This window comes from Schistosoma haematobium, chromosome ZW (assembly GCF_000699445.3).
Source record: "Schistosoma haematobium chromosome ZW, whole genome shotgun sequence".
Classification (NCBI taxonomy): Eukaryota; Metazoa; Platyhelminthes; class Trematoda; order Strigeidida; family Schistosomatidae; genus Schistosoma; species Schistosoma haematobium.
In genome coordinates, this window is record NC_067195.1 from 85,139,902 (window position 1) to 85,160,753 (window position 20,852).

At 35.2% G+C, this 20,852-nt stretch overlaps 2 protein-coding genes across 3 annotated transcripts in view; one reads left to right on the plus strand and one right to left on the minus strand.

Annotated features, from left to right (window-relative positions):
• Positions 1-14,814, plus strand: part of GPCPD1_1 (Glycerophosphocholine phosphodiesterase gpcpd1) — a 58,909-nt gene extending 44,095 nt beyond the window's left edge. For both annotated transcript variants that reach the window (XM_051212539.1, XM_051212538.1), the window contains exons 11-15: positions 4,068-4,192; positions 9,634-9,764; positions 9,955-10,075; positions 11,236-11,396; positions 13,394-14,814. In XM_051212539.1, coding sequence (XP_051072723.1) covers positions 4,068-4,192; positions 9,634-9,764; positions 9,955-10,075; positions 11,236-11,396; positions 13,394-14,039 — 1,184 coding nt within the window. In that variant the 3' untranslated portion in view covers positions 14,040-14,814. The remainder of the gene's footprint in view (positions 1-4,067; positions 4,193-9,633; positions 9,765-9,954; positions 10,076-11,235; positions 11,397-13,393) is intronic.
• A 2,075-nt stretch (positions 14,815-16,889) lies between these two features.
• SNRPD2 (Small nuclear ribonucleoprotein Sm D2) lies at positions 16,890-19,805 on the minus strand (the record flags this gene model as incomplete). The annotated part of the gene is made up of 2 exons (XM_012940397.3): positions 19,454-19,805; positions 16,890-17,138 (listed from the first exon to the last, which is right to left on the minus strand). The coding sequence occupies exons 1-2, from the start codon at positions 19,577-19,579 to the stop codon at positions 16,890-16,892; spliced, it is 375 nt and encodes a 124-aa protein (XP_012795851.1). The 5' UTR covers positions 19,580-19,805.
• Between the last annotated feature and the right edge of the window lie 1,047 nt (positions 19,806-20,852).

A 20,852-nucleotide genomic window follows, 5' to 3' on the forward strand; every position in this document is an offset into this window, starting at 1 on the left:
GGATGTATTTGCATCTCTGAGTTGATGTTCACTCTGGAATTCGAACCTTATATCGTTCACTTCAAACACCTACATGTAATCCACTTAACTACTGAGTACATTTGTGTGGAAATTCTATGTTTATAAAAGGATAAAAAAGATTATATCATAAAGTGAATCAAGACTTTATATATCAAATAAGGTTACGTGATAATTAGGAAATTAGAAGGATTAAAATATTTTATCGGGTTAGAATTATGAAAAATAATTGTCTAATTGACATATATAAAAACAAACAGAATAAACATAAAGACCATAATAATATAAACTGGATAGTAATCACCAAAAATTGTTAACTTACTTACCTACGCCTGTTACTCCTCGTCGAGGTGCATAGGCTGCCCACCAGCTTTCTCCATCCAACACTGTGTTGGGCAATCCTTTCCAGATCTTTCCAGTTGTTATTCATCCTTTTCATATATGATTCTATCTCTCGACGTAATGTGTTCTTTAGCCTTCCTCTCTTCCGTTTCCATTCAGGATTCCAAGTTAGAGCTTGCCTCGTGATGCAGTTTGATGATTTTCGCAATGTATGTCCTATCCTTTCCATCATCTTTCCCTAATTTCGTTTTCATCTGGAAGCTGGTTTGTTCTCTCCCACAGAAAGTTTTTGCTGATGGTATCCGGTCAATGGATGTTGAGTGTCTTGCGTAGACAACTATTTATAAATACTTGTACCTTCTTGATAATGGTTGTAGTAGTTCTCCAAGTTTCATCTCCGTATAGTAGAACTTTCTGTGTTGACGTTCGTATTGAAGATTGTGACTTTGATATTTGTTGAAAGTTGTTTTGAGTTCCATATGTTCTTCAATTGTAGGAAAAGAACTCCGCCTGTAGCTCTTCCAGAGTTACTGCCGGTCCCAAGCCCGGGTAAGTGTGGAGGGTCGGGCATGGGGTTAGCGACCCCATCCCGTAGAAAACTAACTAGCCTCAGCAGCGCATAAGCTTTTAATTCGGCTTCCCTTCAATCCAGTTCCTTTGATTGCGTAGATTATTTTAAAGGAATACTCCTTCGGAGCGACATGTCCTGAATTGATTAAATGCTCCTATATTGAACTGGTAACTGTCTTGCATTTTCTTTTTAAAAACCACGCCAGCTAGTATTCTGAGATGCGTTTAGAAAGTGATCGCTTGTGTGGGCATTGTAACCTACCCCACAGGAGCAAGTAAATTTGCAGATGCACATCGGTTTGGCCCAAAGAGGAAGTTTTGTTCTTAACACATACATGGATGGTTGTTTGGCTTGAGAACACAATATGAAGCTTAACTGAGTAAAAAAGTTTAATTCATGGATTTTGAAATCCACTTATCCGAGATTTCGACAGCTGTATCTCCTTTGAATTCAATATTCATAAATAATATTTTCTTCGTTGAATTCTCTTTATTTCTTTAGTTAACTAATATGATTTTTTAAATAAGTGAAATTATCTACATCTTGCTTTTTATGATTAAGCTAAACATGAACATCATTTTGCCTTAAGTGAAAGGAGAGTAACACAAAGATTTGTATATTTTTTATGCGATAATAATGGTAGAACAATAGTGAAGTTATTCAGGATTCAAAATATGGTACACAGTAAATGAATCTGTAATAAAAGCTTGGATTTGAGAACAGATTTAATACTGAATAAACAAACAACATACGTTAAATGCAAAGATGGATAGTAGCTAGGAGTGGAATCCAGTTTGACACTCGTTTCGTCCTATTTGAGACTCGTCAGATGGACATACCTGTACCTCAGAGTTGATGTTCCACCCTGGGGCTCAAACTCTGAAGTGCAGATACATCCAACTAACGATTTTCAAATAGGACGAAACACGCGTCCTGGATTCCACTATCCATCTTTGCATATAATGCTTGTGAATTAAGGCAATATCGAGGCAATACACACAGTATGCGCATATTCCAATAAGAAACTGATAAATTACAGTCCTGAACATCAGTGGGAAGATTCAAACGAACAATATCAAGTGCATTTAACATACTTTTAATTTTGAGACTCGAATGTCAGATTTATTTGAAATGAAGCGTATGAACAACAACCATACAACTGTGAAAAACAATCCATCAGGTTAACAGAACAAACCATTAGTGGATTAAAGAGGTATTTTATTAATTCACATTTCCTACTTACAGTATATGCTTACGATGTTGTCTACAAGTATAACGAAAAATTCACGGCTAAATCACTCTGTAATATATATTCTATAAACATAAACATGTTTACAACCTTATTCTATCATAAAGTTCATTTAATGTATATATATCCATATAGTATTTGGTTCAGTAAATACATTAGTTGAAACCATGATGTATTATGCTGCAAATTTTGCAGTACTTCATTCTTGTTTCTTTTAAAGTATTCCCTATTTTTGGCAATAGACTTGTGCCACATCCGTCTTCGTTCTCCTTATAACCATTTATATCTTCAAAAGTTAAACTCTTCATTTGCCTTATCGATGACTGCCATGGCCTTCATCGTTCTTGTAGTTTATATATATATATATATATATATATATATATATATATATATATATATATATATATATATACCAGCGTCAATCAAGGGCCGAGTACCCTACATGACAGTCCGTTCCACAAATTTTTAAGACTGTAAAACATAGTAGAACATGTGTATAGACTCCAAATATTTGACCATATTCACCTTTCAAGAATTCGTCGCATCTGAGTAATGTTGAAATCAGTCTTAGGGTACTAGCAAACAAAAAAGCGTGTCGACTGGTCAACTTATAAATATTCAGTTACTAAAGTGTTCAGAATATAAGTTGAGGAAATTTGACAATCGTTTAACTCTGAGTGAAATGTTTGTACCTCAATTCCTGATAAAATACATCCTCTTTCTTTGGTTCCCGCTTTTTTATCTTCCCCTTTCCTTGTTTTATGACAATGTATAACAATCTAAACTGATGAACATTTATCCCAAGTATGTATATATACTTAACACTTGCTAATGTAAAATAATATTTGTGTTATCGGAGATCGGTATCTTCAACATTTGAACATATTAATATTGATGGTAAATAGTTATTTCACATTGTTGTCTAACTTGTGCCCTGTGTCCTATCAATGTATAACGTGATGATACCGTCAATTAGAGAACAGTTAATTATCGACCGGACCAACGATGCATAAAACAAGTACGAGCATTCTAGAGTCATTATCGGTCCTGCTTCCCGCCTAGCCCTGCCTGATGGAATCCAGAACGCCAATCTCAGCCTGTGCGATATGAATCATGTATTTCAAACATTTTGGGTTTATAATACGAACCAGACAGACCACATCGTACCAATAAAGTAGGAAACAACATTTGTACAAGATTTAGCCAAATGTATCTGTGAATGAGGGAGATAGTGTTTGGGAGACTGGGCAAAGCTCAAGAATGGTAAATCGTATAGTAATAGTTCATAAGTCATTATAAAGCTTATAATAAGAGGAACAAGAATATGAATGGTTTAGTTATTTAACAATTATACGATAAAAATATACGTATAGTATTAGTTCAGAAATAGATTCCAACAGTTACCACTATTCCTCATTCTTATCAGGATATAATAGTTTATTGATCTGACAAATTATTCGATTACAATCTATTGAATGTTTATACATTGTTTAAAGAATCAATTAATTACATAAAATTTCCAATCAAATGATTTTGAGATAGTGGAGAAGATTTGTAGCTCAAGTGGATGATTTTGACGGAGTTTTGTTCTCTGAGCTGGATGGTTTTGTCATGGAGTTTTCATCGTTCTTCTGGACGACATCATCAGCACAAACATTATGTCAACTATGAATGTGATCTCATTTAGAAAAGACATTTACTATTATTTCATCTTATTGTACTTTTTGTACTTTTAACATATTTGTTATGAGGTCAGCCTAAATAATCTAGTTAACGAATCATAAATTTAATGGCATACTAAAAAAAGAAGAAATCGATCAGCTGATTCATTTTTCTTCAATGATGTTCTTTTTTTCTCTTTCTCTTTGTTTCCTTTTTTGACCATAGAAATGAATGAAGAAGATCTAGATCCAATAGAATTACAACCATTTCCTTTATTACATTCATGTTTTGAAGAAATTGATTCAGATCTTGGTTTTGTCATTGAAGTGAAATATCCTATGGATCTTAAAGTAATTATAAATTAAAACAATAAATAATATTTTTGTGGAGATTTCTTCTATTAAAAATTAATTCCGGCTATTTGTTTTCCTCACATTATGATAAGATTTCCTTTTTTGTGAAGTCACAATGTACTGTATATATATGTCGAGTAGAGACAAGTATCTACCTCAGTACAATGAAAGATGGTCGCGCAATTTCGTGGATTGGTTGATGTTAGACACTATCACCATTGGATGCTGGCTCAATGGTCTAGTAGGTTACGCGTTCGCGCGCGAGACCGAAGGCCCTGGGTTCGAATCTCGCGGGGTGTTGGATCGTGGATGCGTACTGCTGAGGAGTCCCACAATAGGACGAAACGGCCGTCCATTGCTTCCAGGTTTTCAGTGGTGGTCTAACATCGATCGGTTCATGATCTCAATCAAAAACTTAATAATCTCCACAACCCCTATACTAGTATATATTTTTTGTTATTGTAATGCCATTTATTGACATATCATATGTTTATTGTATTTAGAAGTAGTGGAATTCTTTTGTGTTTAGTTTATGCTAATATATAATTGAATATATATCAGTATACCATACTGTTAGGAGTATGCAACGATACTTATTCTATTCAGTTAATAATTTGTTAAACAGATTACAGGCACACCTTGCTGACGAGTACCAAATAGCACGGGACTCGAGTCCAGGGTTTCCTGTTGACTATCTCGAACTACCAGTTTATCTCAACATAGTGCACGCAATGTCGAGTCACCTAGACTAGTGGCCACATTACAACTTGGTCGATAGCATTCGATTTGCACTAAGAAAAACTTGACACACATGACATTGATCACCACCGAGTGATCAATCAATTGTGATTGTGCTAAACAGTATTTATCAATTTAAAAAATTCAGTGCGTTAGCATTAATCGAAATATGTTTGATGTAGAATGAAGTAGATTTAAAGCTTTAGTGGATCTTTTTGGAAGGTGTTTAGTTCCAAAAGCTAGATAATTTAAATGTAGTGCTTGCATTGGTGTCTTATACAACATCATCAGCTTCAACTTCTGGTAGAAGTATGGGTTTACATGATTACAATGGTTCATTATTTACATAACTGTATCAGCCTTATTATTCTGGATCCATTTACGAAAGACACTGTTTGGTACTTCAAAAGTTCAAAGTTATAGAATGTCAAATCTCCCCAGCCGATCCTCTGTCTTTAAATTTTACATGAATTTATAATTAGTCAATATTGTTCAGAATGTAACGTAGATTATTTCTTGCTTCACAGAAAGCAATATTTTGTAGCACTTATTATTTAAACATATAAATGTTGGTACAAAGGGGCACCAAATAGATATGCGACATCCTTGGTAGTAGTTGTATACTCGTCACCATGTGAGACTATTCGGAAAGGGAGAGCTGACTTTCCCAACTCTTATCCTTACCAAGGCGTTTGAGGGCTTTTTTTCTGTAAATTGACAGAGATCTTCATATGTTGTTATCAAGTATCAATCTTATTTCTCAGATAGTTTATCATTGGAATATTATTATGTAAATATACCATTTTACTTTTCAATTCTGAAATTTTTTTAGTCAGCTTTGTTGTGTGTATCAACTGTTCTCTTGTATCTCGAAAGCTCAGTAGTCACAAATATGAACTCATCCTTTGAACAAAAACATTAATAATGATTGTTATAATACTTACTCTATCGAATATCAAATATTTGACTATAGTAAAGAATTCTCAGCTATTCATATTCATTCATAAATTTTTGCTCTCGTGACATCTCTTTCCAATAGTGAATATATCTGATATGTGTATTTCTGTGGAAATTGGTTCTTATTGCTTTAATGGATGGTGGAAATGAGAAATATACGAACCATCATGGTGATATCATTTGAATTTCCTAGTAATTAGATTTGTCACTGGTTGAAATCATGAGTCAGTTGAAGCTAGACCACCATGGAAAACCTGGAAGCACTGGACAGACGTTTCGTCTTATTGTGGGACTACTCCTCAGCAGTGCACATCCACGTTCCCGCCCCCCGCGAGATTCGAACCCAAGACTTATCAGTCTCGCGTCAGGCGCTTAACCAACTAGACCACTGAGCCGGCATCCAACGGTGTTAATGTTTAACTTCAACCAATCCACGATTAGATTTGTGATTAGTTTTAACTATTTGATGGAATACATAAATTAGCTGACGTAATAAAATGCACCTCTGACAGATTAATTGCTCAGAAATTTGTATGGATCGCTGTAGTAACTTTTCTAAAGAATATTCACATTACTGTAATCTTGGATTAAAAATTTTGTTACCTAAAACTTGGTATTTAAATATTTTTTTTAGATTTTACTTACAGTTTTATAGTTAGTGATAAACGATCAATCGGTAAATCCAGTCATACTGTCTAGTCTGGATTTTTTACTGAGGTCATACATTTTTGTCTACTACGTGATTGTCGATTATTATTATTATTATTATTTTAGAATAAGCGAATTTGTGTAGTTTAGAAAATCTTCATAACTTTTAATCATAAAATGATCTTGACTAGAGCATTATTTAAAATCTGGAAGTATTGAACAATCTATTCATCTTTAAACAGAACTTTTCAGTAGTTCTCATTCATTACTCTAATCTTAAAGATCACTGAGCCAGTATTCAACGATGTTAATGTCTACAGCAGAAAACAGCAATTTGGAAGGCTGTCTCGGTCTCCCACATTGTACAAGCATTCCATGTACCTAAATTAATGGTTGCTCTAGTTGTCAGAAGGAGCATCAAACTAGTGACTTCCGAAGGAACTCATGATAAGGCGTCATAACTCTTCTAAATGAAGACCTTCTAACTTCCAGGGCAGAGTTTAAATTAATTTTTCTGGTTAGCGTTTTTTTACCGAGTTAGCTTTCTACAGGATGGGGTCGGTAATCCCATACTCAACCTTTCGCCTTTATCTGGGCTTGGGACCAGCAATAGCCCCAGAGGGGCTCTAGGCGGAGTTGATGTCAATGTCTTATTTCAGTCAATTTATGATCACTATTTTAATAAAAAGATTTTCAAGTTCATTTTTATCAAGCTATGGAGTTATATTTTCATATTCAAATATTTGTTCATGTTATTACCCTGTTTATTATTATAAATGTCATTGTAGTGGTAAATTAATCCCCAAAATCAATAGCTCTGTAAGTTTTCGACATTGGATGCTGACCACATTAGTTTTAATGAACTCATCTAGCTGAAGGCTCTCAGTCATGCATCCGCATCAGATCACGGGTGAAAACGCCGTGCTCAAGTTCTCTCACAAATCCCTAGCCAGTTTAGATCAATCACTTGATAATCTATCAAATATATCTTCGAACCTCCTCAATTCTGGCTTTTGATTTCACTAGGTGGGCACAATTCGTAATAGATGTTACTGGTTAAAGCACTGTCAAATTTCAAATATCTGTGGCATTTCCATTATCCGTACTATCGATGTGTAATTTCTATTTATTATAATTAGTTATGCAATCCTTTTCATTATTATCATTGATTCATAAACTGGTTTAATCAGTTTAGTTGTGTTTTATTTTCTCCATATAAATATATTAATATTCGCTTATATTTATATGTTATTCTAATCTATACATTTTATCCTGTTAAAAATAGTTTCATGTAGCCATGACAACTAATGGCTAATATAATTAAGCATATTAAATTGTTTACATTGTTTTGATAAATTTTACAAGTTAACATTGATTAATCGATGATAACGTAATTCCTTTTGATAGGTTGTTTTATTTAAGGTGATAACATGACTTACTTACTCCTGTTACTCACAACGGAGCATAGGCCGCCGATCAGCATTCTTCAACCCACTCTGTCCTGGGCCTTCCTTTCCAATTCTATCCAATTGTTCATTCTTCCCATGTCTGTCTCCATTTCACGGCGTAATGTATCCCTTGGTCTTCCTCTTCTCCTTCGGCCTTGAGGATCCCCTGTAAGGGTTTGCCTCGTGATGCAGTTCGGTCCTTTCCTCAATGTGTGTCCTATCCACTTCCAGCACTTCTTCCTGATTTCTTCCTCCGTTGGGATGTGGTTTTTTCTCTCCCACACTAGGTTGTTGCTGATAGTGTCTGGTCAACGGATTCGAAATATTTTGCGTATACAGTTGTTAATAAACACTTTTATCTTCTGGATGATGGTATTCGTAGTTCTCCAGGTTTCGCAACTTACAGTAGAACTGTGTTGACATTTGTGTTGAAAATTCTGACCTTGGTGTTGTTTGACAGAGAGTTGTTTTGAGTTCTAGATGTTCTTTAGTTGTAATTATGCTACTCTTGCTTTGCCGATCTGCGCATTCACATCTGCATCAGATCCGCCGTGTTCATCAATAATGCTGCGGTTTTTACATCTTCCAAATCTTCTCCGTCAAGTGTGATTCGATTGTTGCATGCTGTGTTGTATCGAAGTGATAAGATGAAACATCATACAATTTTAGTTCCTTTTTTTCATATAACCTGTTATTATTGAAGTGATTTCTGGTGTTGAATAGTTATTAACAGAAGATTCTTGCAATTAAGCTTTAGATTTATCAACATTCGTTGGTAGCTTGTTTGTGTATCTACTATTACTCTTTTCGAAGGTACTGATATTTTTCCATAAATGTTAACGTTATTCTTTACACCAGAGTTACAAACTATTTTATAGCTGAATCGAATACAATAATCCATCATTGGGAAGTATCCAATGTTATGCATATGATTTTTTTATTATGGTTTATGTTGCTGATTCGGACTGTAAAACACTTGGGAGGAAATACCAGTTGCCAACAGGTCTGATAAATAGCTAAGTTGATAGACATGAAAAAGAATGAAGTCTGTGTGAAATATATTTTGCTTTTGATTGGCTTCGAACCATTAGTCAATGAATTCGAACACTTTTACCTACCTGATTTGTTATAAATTAACGCAGGTGATAGTGCGACGTATGCTACTCATGTCGACAAACATAAGTAGTATATAACGCCAATCAGAAGTTGGATGCCTGTCAAAAGAATGCTTCCACAATTTGCCATAGAATTCTGTAGTTGTGTGTTAGACAACATAAATTGGTTGTCCCCACCTGAGTGTTCGGTCACTATAATGGTAGCCACACTTAAGTAGTTATGTGAACCGAATTTGCCTAATGAATGTTGTTTTTAAGTTTGGTTAACTCATCTACCAGGTACTTGGGTGTCAGCCACACTCTTAATGATACAACCCGGTTAGCTAAACCAAAGTAGATTAGACGGAGCTCGGACTTGAGACTTATTGGTTGGAAATCGAACACCCTAATCACTAAGCCACTATTATCTAACTATTCAAATAAAGCGGGTATAGTTAAAATTGGATCCACTCATCCCACTTGGTTATTATTTAATCACATCGGTAACCTAAGGATTCTTCATCTTTATTCTTTACTTTTTCTGTGTACGTAGGATGGCAGCTCAGAAATGGATCATTTCTTCGAGTACAACTTTTATGTCGATACTATCCTACGTGAAATCTTAACACATGCTGGTAAAAGACGTATTTTATTATCATGTTTTGATCCAAATGTCTGTGTCATGTAAGTTATTATATAATTTTTTCCACTTTATCCTTCATCGGTTAATTTTTAGCTTAATGCATAATAATTATGTATCATTCACTTAATCTTATTTAAATAACACATAATGTTAGTTTTTGTTACATGAGAACTTTTTATTTTCGTCTTCCCTACTCCACCTCATGAACCTGTAACCCTCATCATTTAACAGGCTTCAGTTAAAACAACAAATTTATCCAGTCTTTCAACTTGGGATATCCCCGGAATATGCAGATACTCGACATGCTGACTTTCAAAGTTTATTTTGGTCTGCATTAAGTCATCAACTCTTGGTAAGTTATCATTTGATCATGTAATGATAACACATTTTCATCGAAATATTTCATTTCCATCGGTATTGTTTATTGAACAGATAATAGTACTACTGTTTTATGTTACAAGTAGATAAACTTGTAACGTTACGGTTAATTTACCAAAGTATTCCTGTCCCTATTGGAGACTGAACCTTATTGAACAAGTCGCTGTGCACATTGTTTAATCTCAGATGACTAAATACAATCGACAGGTTTTTCCTTAACAAGTGATCTGTTCAAAACAATTCTAATCCCACTATTCCTTAAAAATTAACACTTCGCTGTGTGAATTTTATTAATGGATTCAGTGAATTGAGATATAGAAAAATCTATACATACTAACAACAATTATCTTTACCGTTGTATCCAACAACAGCCCCTGAAACTACAACAATTATTTTGCGATATGTTCTGGCAGTGGTCTAGCGACCCCATATACACTTGGAATATGATAAACACTTAATCATATTTACAATCCCGTCGTGAATTTTTATGACGAATCGATACAAACCGCTGCCAACTTATCTCACCTATACATGTGTGTTTGTAAAGTTATTGGTTACATCATAAGTATTCATATACAACTAATCCTAACCTTTCATCGATGTACATTTTTACATACGAATCCTTGTCTATCTCTAGATATATATACTACAATAATATCGACTATTCGTATGTTTATTACTTCAACACCGTTTAGAAGTCGTTTTAATCCCAAAAGAGCTAATCGAACATAATGTAACTTGAACATGATAAAACCCTTATTTGAGCTTAAGATAGAACTCCTCTTGTCTACGGATAACCAATTTTTTGAAGAAACCAAATTAGATTGTGATTATTCATTGTAAAAAAAACTGTTTGTTTAAGTGCAAACATCAAAATGTACCTAACTGACTACAAATTGCAGTTCTGACCTACATGTGCAAACTAGCTGGTTAGTGGGGGGGGGGTAAACAACGATTAAAGTCGAGTGGGATAGTACAATAGATCGGTTACATTAGCACAGCTGCATTCATCTTCCAAAATCTCAGTAAAGTTATTTGTTTTGATAGTAAATATATTCATAATACCTAAATAAAACATCTAGATTTTTTTCTGTTTTTTTCCAATCTTTTTACACTACGAATCATGAATAACAGGGAGTATGTTTAGAAAGTGATCGTTTATTAAAAGTCCCAGGAATTATTGCATTAGCACATTCACATAAACTAGTTGTATTAGCATGGGGTGAAGCTGTAAACATACCGGAAAAACGTATATTACTCACACAATTGGGTGTAGATGGAATTATCTATGATTGGTAAGTTGAGTTATTTAGTGGGGTTTTTTTTGCATATCCATTTTTATTAAAACAAATCAAATTGGGTAATCAATTGAATAGTAAGAAATTAGTTGGTGAAAATGTAAATAACTGAATTGTCTCAATCAGTCACTTCCACCAACATAGAACCTCCTACATTAGTATTTAAACATGGAAGATGGTTGTCTCACGTAAGCCAAGAGATTGAAATTTTCCGACACTGCTCAGGACAACAGTCAGTAACTTCATGAACTGATGACATGTTTTTGTTTTACCACTCTTGACTGTTCTAATGTACTACTTAGATGATGAGGTTTCATACCTTAATAATTGATTTACTCTATATACATAACATCATATACGTAACCGCAGGGTTATTCATTTCGTTACTTACTTACGCCAGTTACTCCTCGTGAAGGAGAATAAGCCGCTCACCAGTATTCTCCATCCAACCCTATCCTGGACAATCCTTTCTAGCTCCTTCCAGTTGTTATTCATCCTTTTCATACCTGAATCTATTTCCCGACGTAATGTGTTCTTTGGCCTTCCTCTTTTCCGCTTCACTTCAGGATTACAAGTTAGGGCTTGCCTCGTGATGCACTTTGATGATTTGCGTAATGTATATCCTATCCACCAACTCCATCGTCTTTTCCTAATTTCACTTTAACTGGAAGCTGGTATGTTCCCTCCCCCAGAAGGCTGTTGCTGATGGTATCCGGCCAATGGATGTTGAGCCCCGACCGTTGTTGCTACCTTGACGTGGTGGTCGGGCTTGCCTATCGTAACGAACCAATCGAACTATACTGGCTGGAACAACTGTTCCTCAAGGTCCTACCGCGCCAGACAGGTCGGTTGAAGAGCGGTAAGACTAAAAGCAACAAACCCAAGGTCTGAAGGCGAAGTCCAACTGCTGACTGCACAGATGTGTGTTTCCTTCAGGCAACCAGCATGAAAGCGATGCTGCCTTTCCACAAGGAGGGATGGGGTTAGAAAATGTCGACCCTAAAAATGCACACCTCGCCTTATCCCACGGATATCCGTCTCCGGCGGTAAGGTCCCAAAAAGTACGGAGCTAACATAAAAATTACCCATAAAAAGGTCGTGTGTGACCGACCTCAAGCAATTGTCTCTTGGGCACTGCGGTCACGCTCCCAGGTCACTAAGACCGCCTCTAATCCAATTTCCTTTTCAGGTACCTCCAGAAGAACCCTTTGATGGTGTGGGCAACCGGGAAGTGATAACCGCCCTGATAGCTCTAACAGCACTCAAGACCACTGTATTCATATGGATGTTGAGTATCTTGCGTGGACAGCTATTTCTAAATACTTCTTGATGATGGTTGTAGTAGTTCTCCAAGTCTCATCTCCGTATAGTAGAACTGTCTGTGTTGACGTTCGTATTGAAGATTATGAATTTGATATTTGTTGAAAGTTGTTTTCAGTTCCATATGTTCTTCAATTGTAGGAATGCGGCCATTACTTTGCCAATCTTCGCATTTACGTCTGCATCTGAACCTCCCGTAGAAAAGTAACTCGCTAAAAACACGCTAGCCAGAAAAAATAATAATTCATTTCGTAGTTCTGACTTATGGAAGCAGTTAGTGCATACCTCTGTGACATAACTTGGAATCTGTCGTAATAGCGGTAGATATATTCTCACTTTACCCACATCTGCATCTTTTGCAGATTATTTATATATACCTTTAAGTTACATTTGTTCAAATTATGTCGACTTTTTTTTCAATTCATCTTATCATGTTATTGCGGTATGATAATTCGAGCGAACACACATTTATACCAGGCTCTATGTTGACTATATATGATAAATTAACTGAAAGTTTAATAATTAATTTCTTAATGAATGATTGATTATCCACATAGCATTAAGAGTTTTCAGTTACTAGATATTGGTTGTTTGATTAATAATAATATTTGTATGAAATTAAGTAAATATTAAACTAAAATAAATTCCATTTTTAATGTCTTTTCTTTATTTAGTGTAAACGAAAATAAAGCTAAAGGTACACTAAGTGTATTTAAACGTGAACGATTCCTTGAACTTGGATTATCATCAGCATCAACACCATCATCACCTACAGAAACAACAAAACTAGTACCATGTTTATCATCATTATCATTAATTGATAATCATGACAATATCAATCATATTCATTTTAATAATAATAATAATAATGATTTAGACAGAAACAATTCAAATTCTCAAAGTAATTTAGCTTTAGATCAACACTGTAACATTACAGATCGGCTAATTTTATCTACCCAACCTACTACTGAGAAACTATCAACAATAGTAACTGATTGTCACACTAATATGTGCTGCAATTCAACATCGTCAGCTTCAATGACCAGCAATCGTATTGATAATAATAATAATAATGATAAAAATAACAGTAGTATTGTCTCCTTAGTGAATGTTAAATCAAATGAACAAGTAGTAGGTCCGGTAGAAAATTGTACAAATCCAATATTACAAACAACATCTGTTAGTACTATTCCGTTAGATAATAATGACAGCATTCATAACAAGTTATCATCACCGACTTCAGATACATCATCACAACAACAAGAGCCAACATCACCACCAAAACAACAAACTAATGTACCACTTATAACATTCGCTTAAATATAAAATTCAACTCAAGAATACTAACTACTGATATTAGTCAGAGTAATAATAATGATACTGATGATAACATTCATTGTCAAAACAAAGAGACATTTCAAAAATGTGCATAATTTTCTTTAGTTTATTTCCTCTACTAAGTAAAACATACTTGAGCATTGTGTTTCACTATTCTGGTTAATTAATTACTTCTCATCATTAATTATTGTTTCAATCGTTTAGCTTGTCGCACATATATATAACACAGATATAAATTCACATTTCCCGCCTTCTTTTGTTCTTTCAATGTCATCACTTAACAGTTTTCTTCACTTATGTATTTTGTAATATATATATATATATATATATATATATATATATATATATATATATTGCACTGATAATGATAGTGATGGTCAGATGCATTTTAAGACGGTTTAGCTTTTAATAGTCTGTATAACATAATATTTTATTGATGAATGTTTACATTCAATATGTACATAGAGATTTGTACTCGCTCAAATATGAAAGAAAACAGAACCGACTACAATATAATCTATTACTTTCTAATGAAAAGTTCTTAGTGTTGTTGTTTGTTTGTTTTTTCAGCTTTCTGTATTTTTCAACTCATTTCCATATCTTATTATTTTTATTTCATCTTCATAGTTAAAGCAAAAATGAAATAGTACGTATGAATAATGCAGAAAGATAATTAATTTTGTATTTTATCTAAGCTTATTTCTGCTTGATTAGTTTATTCATTTTGTTATTTGGTAAAATTTACGTAATAGAAACATCATTGATATTGTTGTTAATTGTTCATCTATAATGTGACTATTTACACTTTGATGAATTGAATCTTAATAATATAGATCTCATGTGAGAACATGTCAGTCAGTCAGTCAGTAACAACGTAGAACTTCGTATGTACGTACATCAGTTCGAGTTGCCATATCACATTGGCACAGAGATGCAGTTCTCCATTCAAATCCCGTAGTGGCAGAGATAGTAAAATTATAAGCAGTGATCGGAAACATTAGGATTCGAAGATGTTATTTGAAGAGTATAATCCAGTGAAATAAATTTGGAAAGAGGAAAAAAGGGACATGAAGAATTCAGAAGATTAGAATTTGGGAGAACACAAAGAGTGGATGCACCAGCGCCATTGCAAACGATTTTGAGCCATGTCATTCAGGGTCTTTAACCATCGGTTGCTATCATCTCGCAGATCCCAACCAGGTAGTGTACACCTACCAACATGACTCAGACGACTTGTCAGTTACTTCATGGACTTGTGCCATGTTTTGGTCTGGCCGCCCCTAGCTTTCTTCCAACCTACTCCTATACCACTGAACATCGCACGTCGAGGCAGTCGGTCGTTGGGCATACGTAACACGTCCCAGCCATCTCAACTGATGAAGTTTCATCACTTCATCAATTGCTTACAAGCTTGATTTCCATTGTTTTAATGGTAAGAAACTAGTAATTATAAAAAGAAAAAACTTCCTATTGGTCTGAATCAATGAATAAAAACAATGGAGATTTTGAATGAGATTGGTGTTTTTAGTGGTAGATGATTACATTAGTTCCGAAGTGCCTTGATAAGGCAAAGAGAGTGGGTAGAGTCAGTTCTCCCTTTCCAAATGCTCTCACATGGCCACGTGCATACAACCACTGCCAGGGAAGTCCTACTCATTGCCTTCTTGCGGCGGGGGTGTTGTTTACGAAATTGAAAGGATGGGAAGCGAATGTTCGACGCTTTAACCGGGTTGGTGAATATGGAGGATCCATCTAGGGGGATCGGGAAACCCTGATTCTAAACCAATGGTGCACATGGGCTCCAGTATCCTGAGGGAACAAATGGCTTATGAACCTACTGTTGGTCACCGACTGCCATGGGACTGCGTCTCCTGACGTTGCTCCACTGCCTTGTAGATCAGACCTTTAGGTCAAAGGCTGTGGGTGTGACCCCTACGAAAACCACCTGCTTCGGTTTGGGCACCCGGGCAGTATCCCAGCCCTCACACAAATTGTTCATGTTTAAATAAATAAATATTATATTTTACAACATCAACTTCAGGTACAATTAGAGTTTTAAATCACCTAAGATAACATAGAATCTCCTCACAATAGTATTAATATTGATTAGTACAATAAGTTTCATGATGCGACTATGTACTTTTAGTTACCTAATAACAAAGGAGTAATAAGAACTCGAATGCCTTGCCAGAATTCAAGTGTAAGAGAACTTTTATTGTTTAGATTGAAAGAATTATAATAACAAAAAGTTACATGGATATAGACGGCTTGACATAATTAAGGAGGATCACAATTATGTGTCTTTTCCAAACATCTTATTATATTCAGATTTAACTGTAGCTGAATTGAACTTACCACTGGTTGGTCGACTAACGGATCACAGGTGACTTATTATACTAGTAGTGGTAGGGTCAGAATTTTACAACTTGAAAATTGTAAGCACAGGATCACATGTGGTATTAGGTATAGCACTTTAGGAACTATGCTTTACTTTTATTGATATGACAAACTTTTATTAACTTAAGTTTAACAGTTTATTTTAAATCACATGAGACTGTAGAAGTTTTTTTATAATAAATCAACTAAGTTATGACCAGTTTTAATCTACCTAGCACACGACTAGTTTGGCAGGTAAGAACACTAAGATATGCATGAGTTGCTCAGAGGAATCCCATGATAGATGAGAGGTTTCAACTTTCTGCCACTCAGTTACCTGAACTGAACTTTCAGTAGACTGAGAACGAAGAATGCTTTAAAAAAATGAGAGAACATCAGTTCAAATTTATTTATAAAACAACATATCAGAATTACAGGATGGATACGAGGGAATACTTATGGTCTAGGAGCAGCTGCAGCAGTAGCCAGAGGGTTGCGAAGAACAAGAATAACGGAATCACCACGTAAAAACAATTTACTGATGAATCTATCCTTGTTTACCGGTTTGGACTTCTTTTTACCTTTGCCTGGCCGAGGCACTTCAGTCCACATTTCTTTGACATTTTCTAATACCATATTGCAATGCCTGTCGAATGCTTTTACTCTAGCTAAGAGTTTTTTATTGTTTCGGCAATTGATTAGTACCTATATAAATATAAATAGATTCACATATTATGACTACTCTTTGGTAATTATTCATAGTGGACTTATTAAGAAGAAAGTCCGGAAAAAGCTTACGATGGTTAGTGCACCTGCAGTATGAAATTCTGCCCTTAAAACTTACATCGAACAATAAAACACCCCTTGTTTGTAATGTTAATCGTACAATATTCATGAGTTATCTTATATTTGTTTGTCAAGCGGTAGAAGTTTTTAAAATTTAAATTACAATTATCAACGAGCACATTATCTCTAACTATTTAATACATAGTACAATGCGCCCCGGGTTCCAGATACGGTACACTTTGATAGGTACTAAGTACGCCTCAAAGGTTATTTTCATTATCTGAACGTCATCACTTTTAAACAACGGGAATAATTGCATTTTCACGTTAAAATCATGATAAAAGTTTAGCGACAGATCACCACAGCTATTAAACATATCGGCATTTTCGAAAATTGCCAATAATCTGAAAATTCTGTAAACATGGAATAATGACGGTGTACTGAATGATCACGTTTAGGTTAGTGTCTCTGGTCATAAATGACATGTTACGAAGTATTGTGATAATAATGGGTTGTTAGAATCTGCACAGCTGTAGCAGTATCCAAGTGTGATCGTGAGAATTGAGTGTTTAATTGTTGAGCGATATAGTTCGATAATAAAGTCAAATATAGATTCGAGTATATCTTTATCACGCAACAGTAATTCGTATCTACTATGATGAGGTTTGGTAATACTGAAACTTTTATGTAATTTTCAGGTAATTTTACTTCAGACTGAAGAAAGCCTGGATGAAAATACAACTAAAGTACTGCTTTACATGGTGCTGTCAGACTGAAATCAATCCTATTTTATTCACATGATTTAAAATAAAGCTATGGAATGTAAAACAACAATAACGAGTCGTTACGGCTACAAATTCTGCTGGTGGCAACCTGATGATGGAGTATGTAGCACGCGATCCGGAATATGAATTATCCTCGATTTTATTGAGAAGTGGTGACTTGGACCAATTCAGGGTGCAACGTAAATACATGTTCCTATCTCAAAGATATAACACACTTGCACGACATCCTTGTCAAGGTTTGTTGGATGACTAGTTTCGAGAAGGGTCAAAACAAATGGTCAGACAGAAAATCCTTCTTCATTCTAGTCGAAAAAAGCTAGTAGTTGAGCCTTCAAGTGTTACCCTGGGACAGACCACCAACACAACACTTACGAGCTACAGTGACCTAAACATTTGTCTCTAGGCAAAAAAATCAAAGTCTACAATCTGGCCTATGAAACATAACGAGGATTTATTTCTGTACGTAGCCATTCTTACTATTAGTGATACTCCCACCATTTCTACTACTTTGATATTCGTTTTGAAAATTTCACTTAGCTGTTCTAGTGCGGTGTGATATCCTTAATCGATCTACATGTGCTAGGTTTCATGTTAAATAAAGCCGACTGACCACATGAACGACCATTGCCACTTCTTAAATGTCAGCACAAAAACCAAGAATTCGGGTTTATGACTAGGCTATAAAGTATGGACGAAACAACAGGTCTTGAATTTATGAGCAAAATTTATTCACTCACCTAGCATCATTTTGACACTGGCTGATGTCACCTCGTGACGAGAACGTTAAATTTTATCCCTAACGTTCAACTGTAAATCCTAATCTTAATTCCTCACACAAATCAGTAACCCTCATTTATCCCTAGTAGGTAGGTAGACACTCAAAGGTTATTTTAGTGCTGTACAGGGATTGTCCATAAATTATGGACGCACGAATCGACTGTAGCACTTTATTTTTGCACAAAAGAGCATGATAGTGATTTGCTGATTAGTTAGTTCTGGTTGCTACCAAAAGCGTTAGTGGTAAAATAACAGACTTTGGGGAACTGTCACAAACTTTATGGTGTTAGGAATATAAAGCTGACCCTACTAATAGCGACTGAGAATGAGAGAATATCCTTTAAAAATCTGTTTCAGACCACGTCTGCGATTCTCCTCGCTAACTGAAGCTTGCTATAGTATTTCGCAAGTTATAGGATGGAATAGAATACCTGAAGAATAGCTTTTTTACTCTGGATGGAAAATTCTAGCCAGAGAATAACAGAGAAAACATTTCCTACATAGTTCGCCAGCACAAAGATTACAGTCGTTTTTGGAACGAAAATTATGGACAATAGGACGCGAACATCCTCTGTTAAATAAAGGATTCGGCATTCACTAATACTTGACAATTTAAGTCAAAAATATGCTGGTGACTAAATGAACTATCAACTTAATAGAAAAATACCTTACCTGGGTATTGTTCTTAACTGCATTTGTCAGCACAGAAAGAGGACCAGTTTCAAACTCTTGTTTCTCTATCTCATAAAGTTCTTCCTCTGTTAAGTTGGTACGCGGTTTTGCGCTCGACTTTGCCATTTCGTGGTAAAAGAACTACACTTGTTTACAGCGCCCGAAGCTTTGAGAGCGTTATTTGAATTGGATCAATATACAATTCAATATCGCTGTTACAATCTAGTTTAACTTGGTTCATTTATTATTACGCGACTGCTTGTGTTAAGGAGAGGTTTATGGTTGCCTTTGCCACTTAATAAAACAATGTAAGGCGATTGGCTGCACCAGATTGTTTTTATTGTAGCCCCATTCCTTAAGTGATAAGTACTTCATTGTTCCTTTGGAATATGTTTAAAGAAAAGGGCACTTAAAGGTTCTTGGATCAAAGGTAAGGTTCACAACAGCTTTTCTAAAGATTCCAAAATTGCTGCCTGTGAAGTACAGAAAGTTTAGAGAGATATGATTGTGACTTGCCATATCCCTATCCGTATGTATGTATATGTGAAAACCAGTTAAATGACTGTATATGTAGCAACAGATTTTCAACTTAACTAATATTCATGAGTTGCCATTTCTCATTAGTGTTCCTGTTTAAGTCGATTGGTTAAGTCTATCTTTTAGGAATGGGATTACGCTCCCTCTTTGTAAGGAATGTATGTTGTTAGCAAATTTGAATGCCCCCCTTCAGAACAAGTTGAAGTGCACCACCCATTGAGGGTAAAACTACGTTTCTAGTCTAGATGTAACACTTCGGATGTACAAAGTCATCGTACAGGTTACTGGCTGAATAGATTAGTAAAAGAATCGTCAGTATTGTTGATGTCAACGAAAAATTATACCTCAATATAAATTTGAATAATTAACTGCGTAACTGAGGAATATTAAGTTCATAACAAACCTCTGGTATTCTGGGATTTATGAGCCTCATATTGAATAATTGCGACTAATACTGGTCAGTAAGTTTTAAATTTCCAAACGATTCAGATTTCGGACGGAAGAGGTTTTACTTGAAGAGCTTTAAAATCTAGTAGCAGTGGATCACCCACATGCCGATGATGTTAAGCTTTGGAGAGAGATACGCAATCAAGACGATATACGGGCACTTCGAGAGGATCTGACTCGACCCTAAAGTTGGGCAGATAATAATGGACTTACTTTTAACACTTCAAAGTGTAAGGTAGTCCATCTACGACATGTCGCAGACTACAGTTACAACTTAGGAAACTCCTCTCTAGTAGTATCCCAAGTCGAAAAGGATTTAGGAGTCCTGGTGCCCCATGATTTAAAGTCTTACGCTAACTGTGACAAAAATGTCTTCCGAGCAAACCTTGCACTGGTAACATTGAAACGCATTTTC